Here is a 7,111-nt window from a genome sequence, read left to right as displayed (position 1 = left end):
GGGTGGGGGAGTTAAACATTTTGGGGGGGGGGAATCTTGCACCAGGGCCCTTTGTTCCTTAGGTTCGCCACTGAATAGTACATATTTTGCTTAGTTGCTATCATAGAAAATATATGAATACTACTATATGCTGTAAAATGTTGTGCTGGTTAAAACAAAACAGAATCCTGATATCATCCATGGGATTAAAATGACATTGTATAGCATACTGACATAATCTGTGTAAGCATGAAGTTATCTTTCTCTGTCCATAGTAGCTGGAACTTCCTGTGCTGATGAAGACGTCCGTACTGAGACAATATACTGTATGTGTACTGTCCAATTCTTGCCTTTTGCTGCCACATTCCTGAAAAAAAAGTGGTATCCATACATGACCGAATCCATAGATAATGTAAAATGAAGGTTTAAAGTGCATTTCCACTTTTGCAGTCAAATTTGAGAAACCCCGACTACAATGTGTCCCTATTCACGCAGCATACCCCCCCTCCGCTGCGGGCTATCCTGGGTAGATAAGCCATATCTGCACATCACCTCAATGTGGCCTAAAGGATGTCACCACTTCCTACCTCTGCGGAGATGAATAAACACAGAGTTCTGATGGGTCCATGATTTGGTTGTTTGTGTACATCTGCGGCAGACATATTCTTCTCCTGGCTGCACCTGCACAGTACATCCCCATTCACTTCTATGGGGCTTGTCTACCTTCTGCCCCATAGTAGTCAATGGAGATATACTGCACAGATGCAGCTAATGGAGGCCAGGCACATCAGAACTCTGTAAGTATTCATCTGTGCACAGGGAGACAGAAGTGACATCAGCTTAAAGGGGCCTAAAGGATAAGTGCTCTTAATTTTTAAGTGTACTTGTCCTTTGATCTGGAATATGTCATTGACACTCAAATTATATTATTTGCCTTCCAAAAGGATCACAATGCCTTCATCAATACCTTCATCTTCTGTGCTGCCAAACCAAGAGAGACCAGATTGGGCTGATTTCAGCATCTATTTTATCTGCCGATATAGGGGCTCATCGTATATACACTGGCAATGGCAAAGCCAATAGAAGAATAAAAAGAATTAATAAAAATACCTTTTACTGCTATTCTTTGAACAATTTTAGTTTGCTCACCCATGATCTTCAGATACCAGACCACAGATTCACAGTATACTACATGTTGCCATCTTTCCACAGCTCATCAAGACAGCCGATTTAGATCCTCAGTACAATTACCTTTTAGGATTTCACCCTCACGGAGTCCTAGTCGCTGGAGCTTTTGGAAATTTCTGCACAAACTACACCGGGTTTAAGGAGCTTTTCCCTGGCCTGACCTCATACATGCACATGCTTCCCTTCTGGTTCCGCTGTCCTTTCTTTCGAGAGTACATCATGAGTGTGGGTGAGTAAAAGGACCTTTTCTCTATTGTAAAAATGTTTAGCATGTTTTCAGTCTGTACCTATAGAAAATATAGGGTAGATGATGATGTCTTTTCATATACAGTAATACCTTGGTTTACGAGCATAATTCATTCCGGCAGCATGTTTGTAATCCAAAGCGCTTGTATAGCAAAGCGAATTTCCCCATAGGAAATAATGGAAATTCAGATGATTCGTTCCACAACCCAAAAATATTCATATAAAATGATTACATTACAGTACTGTAATATAATACTGTACAAAATATAAAGAAAAATAAACCAATTACCGGTACCTTCGTGGCCGTTGTGAGGGGGACGAGAGAGAGGAGGATTATTGTGTCACTAACGGTTCACTGCTATCTCTTGACTCAATGGAATCTTTTTCATTTCGTTAAACCTTAACAAGGAATCTATCCAATGTGACATTGCATTGCCGTTAAACATACTCATCGCTCGCACTGCTGCAGCCTTATTCGGGTGGTGCTTTTCTACAAAATTTTGCTCTCATTGCAAGACATTGCTTGTATATCAAGGCAAAATTTTTCAGAAATGTTTGCTTGTCTTGCAAAACACTCTCAAACCAAGTTACTTGTAAACCAAGGTATTACTGTATATGTTTAGTCTCTCACCATGTTATGTGACTATATTCACAAATATCAGAACCATGGAACAGCATGCATTATGTACAGAGTCTGCGCTGGCACAGTCTTATCAATTGAGAATAGAATAGGGGTATTTGCATATCATTTGAATTGCAGAGAGTCGTGTAATTCCTTTCAGTAGCTAATGCAAGGTTTATTGTCAAGTTTCCAATTTGACTAGATAAGGCAAAATAAATAAGGATAAACAATCTCTATCTGTCTCACTATAGCCTGTCAGATATACTGCATTTCAATTGCTTCTCAAGAGGGTGAGTCTGATACCCTTGCACACCTTCTGGAAAAACAGAAGGCATTTAAATCGAAAGTAATTCTGGTAAAAAGAAAATTGCCCCCAGGTTCTATTAACTAGGGGTGCACCGATACCAATTACCGTACTCAGTACAAGTACAGATACTTTTCGAGCTCCAAAACTAGACTAGAGAAAAATTCAAAAGTTAGGGGGCAGCTGTCATTTGGAAGGTGCACACAGAGCTCTGGGGATTTGTACATCTCTGTTTTAATGTATAGTTTTGACATATATATATATATAATGCGCCAACACCATTTTTACAAGTACTGATACATTTTTGTTTAGTGTCATGTGACAAACAATACAGACTAATGATTTCAGGACAGTGGTGGAGCGCCAGAGCCAGGTCCCAGCTGCAACCGCTGCAACCCTGGTAGTTCTCATGAAAATACCAAGTATCGGCACTGGTATCTGAACTGGTATCTGTGCATCCCTACTATTAACCATAATGTGCTAGTATGCACAGCACTTATCTGGCAAACCGATCTCCTCCCTCTCCAGCGCATCCATCTTTGGCTCAGTCCTCTTCCGGGTTTTGAGTTTTTGGCCGCTTGATTGCCTAGGACCTGATCATGTAAGTCCTGAGCATGCACATGTTACTTCATCTCAGCAGGCTGGGTCTGTGTGCTGACCTGCGCATGTGTGGCTCAGCATACAGAAGAAAAAAATTGGTAAAAAGAAGCTTTTATGGCAGAAGAAAGTTGCACAGCGCCTGCCAGTTGGCAATTTTTTATTCCCCTTACTTCCACTTTAAATGTCATTAAAAAAATAACAAGCGGTCTCTCGGTTTAAGATAGTGAAAATCCCTCCATTGGGCAACTCTGTTGGATTAAAATATGATAGCGCTATTAATTTAACATTGAATACAGCCATTCAGTAGCCTGAAACCAGTATATTTAAAAGTCAAATATGGCATCAAACTTTCTCAGACTTAGATGGTCAGATTCTCCTCCTAGATGTGAATATGAAAAAAAGTTTTCTTAAGTCCCAGTTCCCACCTCTTGGACCAAGGCTAACATGTTAATGATCCAGGAATGATTAAACTCTCAAACTTGTTTCAATCATAATTCCAGCTCAACACAAAACAAATATATCTTACACAGCAAAATATTTCTTTACAGTTTTGCCCAAACACTAAGTCATCATGTTTCCCAACAGCTCCAACTCTCTCAGCTCTGCTTCCCTGAACTTCCTGTCCAGTACAGAATCGCAAGGGAGAGCAGTGTCCACCTACTAGCAAGGAGGAGGGGGAAAGGAGGATGGAGGAGCAGGGAAGAGGCTTACCTTTCTGTGCCAGTGTGTTGTGTGGAGACACACACACACACACACACAGCTTACTAGCACACACAAGGGTGGCTCCATAGGACCCTGTAAGGCAAAGAAGCCACCGTAAAACATAGGGCCAGTGCTCTGGGGACCAACTGATTTTGCAGGAAACTTTTAAACATCAAGGAGCAGCATCCATAGGAAGTAGGGATGCAGTGAAATTTTGGCCGCCGAAACATATCGTCCGAAAATGGCACTTTTGGCAAAATGCTGAAAGTGCCATCTTTCGGCTGAAATTGCGGTGCATGCCTAGTTTCTCTCCTCCTCGCTGGGCGCTGCTCTGTGTCCCCTCTGACACAGTGCAGTGTCCAGTGGAGAGGAGAGAAACTGTCGGAGGAGGCCGAGCGGTGCAGGGGAGGAGTCAGCTGTCAATATAGACTGAGCTCTCCCACGCGCTCAGCTGTGACAGCCAGTCAGGATGGAGAGCGGGTACAAGCAATCAGCGATTAGTTGATCACTGACTGTTTGTTTGTAAATAATTGAGGACATAGTATTTACTTTGTACCTGTTATGAATGAATAGGAAGTGATCTACATCCCTTCCTGTTCATTCTTAATTGTTTACATAGTAAACATACTGAGGAGAATTTATCAAAACTGGAGCAGACAAAATCTGGAGCAGTTGCCCCTGGCAACCAATCAGCTTCTTTTTTTTAGTTTGTTCAGTTAAAGGAGAACTATGGGGTTAAGGCACAAACTAGCGTCCTCCCGTCACCCTAGGCTCAGTATACCGCGAGCTGTAGCTCGGGGTATACTGAGACGCCGCAGCTAAAGCGGATCCCGACCATTATGTCTGGATCCGCCCAGCTGCGTGAGTGACAGCTGGCTCTGCCTATCTAGAGGCAGAGCCAGCTGTACCCGCCCCCTCCCCTGTCCGTTCCGCCAGTCAGCGCTGTCGGATCGGAGGGGGGAATCCAGCCCCTCCCTTGTCACGGCAGCCGTGACAGGATCGAGAGGTGAGCGAACGCCGATATGTGTTCGCTCACCTTCCGATCTACTGAGCCGACCTGTGACAGTTTCATTGTCACAGGTTGGCTAGAACTATGAGGTGAGTGAAAAGCACTCACCTCATAGTTCTCCTTTTTAAGATTTGAAGACTAAACAGAGAAGCTGATTGGTTGCCATGCACAACTGCTCCAGATTTTGTCTGCTCCCGTTTTTATAAATTCCCCCCTCGGTATAGAGGATTCCTGTTCATTTATAACAGGGGCTGCAGAAAAAGAGATTGAGGACTCAGTGTCCTCAATCTCTCTTTCTATTTTAAAAGGGAAATATCAGGGGTCTGTTTATTTCACCGAAGCCCCCACAGTAAAGTTAAAAAATAAATACATAAAAATAAAATTATACATTTTTTTAAAGTTTATTACTAATAAAATATTTTAAAATGGTTAGAAAAAAAAGTCAGTTTCGGCCTGACATTTTTTTTTCGGTTTAAAAATGTTCATTTCAGTACACCTCTAATTGTAAGTGATTTCATCAGAATTTGAAATAGCTGCAAAACCTTTGTCTTTTAATATCACTTTAAAATTTGATGTATAGTTTTGTGTGTTTCAGGTTTAGTGTCGGCTTCTAAGAAGAGTGTGACCCATGTACTGAGCAGACCGCAGGGTGGAAATGCTGCAATCGTAGTGATTGGGGGAGCTGAGGAGTCATTGGATGCTCATCCTGGAAATCTAACACTCCATATCCTGAAGAGGAAAGGATTCATCAAAGTGGCATTGAAGAGAGGGTGGGTCTTATAAGAGTGATGATCAGTAATTGAAAACCTGTGACTGCTGGGATAGTGTAATCAATACTTGTGATGCACGGAATATGGTACAGTTTATCAGTTTATATTTACTGTAAGTCAAACTGACACTTGGGCCTCATTCACACTGCTTAGAGTTTGGAGCTTAGAGTACGGCCGCGTCCTCCCATAGGAAAGAGGAGGCTGCTGCGTACAATCACACGCAGCACCTGTCCTTCCCCGGAACGGCCCTGCACGCCGCACGGATCTGTACGGGCCAACTCTAAGCAGTGTGAATGAGGCTTAAAAGGAGTTATTACACAATGGTTGTGCTTTACTGCTCCTACAAATCAAGTCTAAAGCTGCCCATACATCCTTACTGTTATCTGCAGATTTTCTGTGGTCAGATGGAAAAGGTGCAACAGATTCCTCCATCTACACTGAACTGTGTGGATGGAGTAATCTCCACCTGGGCCAATCTGTTGCACTTTTTCCATCTGACCACAGAAAATCTGCAGATAAATTGTAAGGTGTATGGGCAGCTTTAAGGTGGCCATACACTCTACAACCATCGCAAGACCTTAGTCTTGCGATGGTTGTACAGGGATTTAAAAAACGTACGATCTGCCTATCTTGGACAGGCAGATCGCACTCTCGATCATCGCAAGCCCGCCCCCCTGAGGGGCGGGCTTCCGATGACCGCAATGCTGAACGGGCAGTGTGCGCGTGCGCACACCGGCCCGTTCGGCATTTGTCTTCCGAGCACCGTTCTAACCAGCCGAGAATCGTACGATTCCCGGCTGGTTTTCGAACATGCTGGTTCGACAGAAGACGTGCGAACGTACAGTAGAAACGGTCGCACGTCTCCGTTCACACTGCTCGATTCTCGTACGATCGCGGGATTTCCCGCGATTCTCGTACGAGAATCGAGCAGTGTATGGGCACCTTAGACGGGCCCGACTTACAGAAAGCAATGCATTCCCAGTCCAAATACGGATGTGCAAGATTATGAAAATGTGTATCTGAACTTACTGTAGGTAAACACTTCAATAATAACTACAGATGTGTGCTTGCTTAAAGAAGAACTCTGGGGAATTTCTTTCTTAACTCTTGCAGTGGGGTTATCCCTGCACTGCAATTATCCCTGCACTGCAAAGCTTAAGTGCTCATTTTGGTCTAGGGTGGAAAATAAAAAAGTTATACTCACTTGATCCTCGGAGCTGACTTAGACCATTCCCTTCCGCCTCACTCCCCCTCTAAGGTCCCTGAGTCATCAAGAATCTATACACAGTGTATAGGACGCCAGGGGATATACCATCACTAGAGCGGAGGAAGAGACAGGCAGGAGGAGCACTGTCACAGCCAGCCGGCTCTGAGGATCAGGTGAGTATCACTATATTTTCCTCCCTGGACCAAAACGAGCACTTTCCTCCCTAGCCCCACTGCAAGGGTTAATAAAAAAAAATGTCCCTGGAGTTCTGCTTTAACATACATTATACATACATATATATGCGGCATCACAGTGGGCTTTCTTCCATGGTGCCGCATATGTACAGCATGTGTTTTGGGGTTGATCTAGTGTAGTGTTAGTGTCAGTATTGGTGTCAGTGCAGTGTGTTTTTGGGCCCTACTCTGGGTACAAATAACACACACATAAGTGGTATCATCGTGAATGTCAGGAGTTATTTTTGCTC

At 43.4% G+C, this 7,111-nt stretch overlaps 1 protein-coding gene across 1 annotated transcript in view; it reads left to right on the top strand.

Annotated features, from left to right (window-relative positions):
- Positions 1–7,111, top strand: part of MOGAT1 (monoacylglycerol O-acyltransferase 1) — a 16,936-nt gene that overhangs the window by 3,683 nt on the left and 6,142 nt on the right. The window contains exons 3-4 of the mRNA XM_018568489.1: positions 1,192–1,396; positions 5,246–5,420. Of these exons, the coding sequence (XP_018423991.1) occupies positions 1,192–1,396; positions 5,246–5,420 (380 nt within the window). The remainder of the gene's footprint in view (positions 1–1,191; positions 1,397–5,245; positions 5,421–7,111) is intronic.

The sequence above is a fragment of the Nanorana parkeri genome, unplaced genomic scaffold (assembly GCF_000935625.1).
Source record: "Nanorana parkeri isolate BGI_ZX_2015 unplaced genomic scaffold, ASM93562v1 scaffold1197, whole genome shotgun sequence".
Taxonomy (NCBI): Eukaryota; Metazoa; Chordata; class Amphibia; order Anura; family Dicroglossidae; genus Nanorana; species Nanorana parkeri.
Note: the sequence above shows the minus strand (reverse complement) of the source record. Positions and strands in the feature narration are given on the sequence as shown.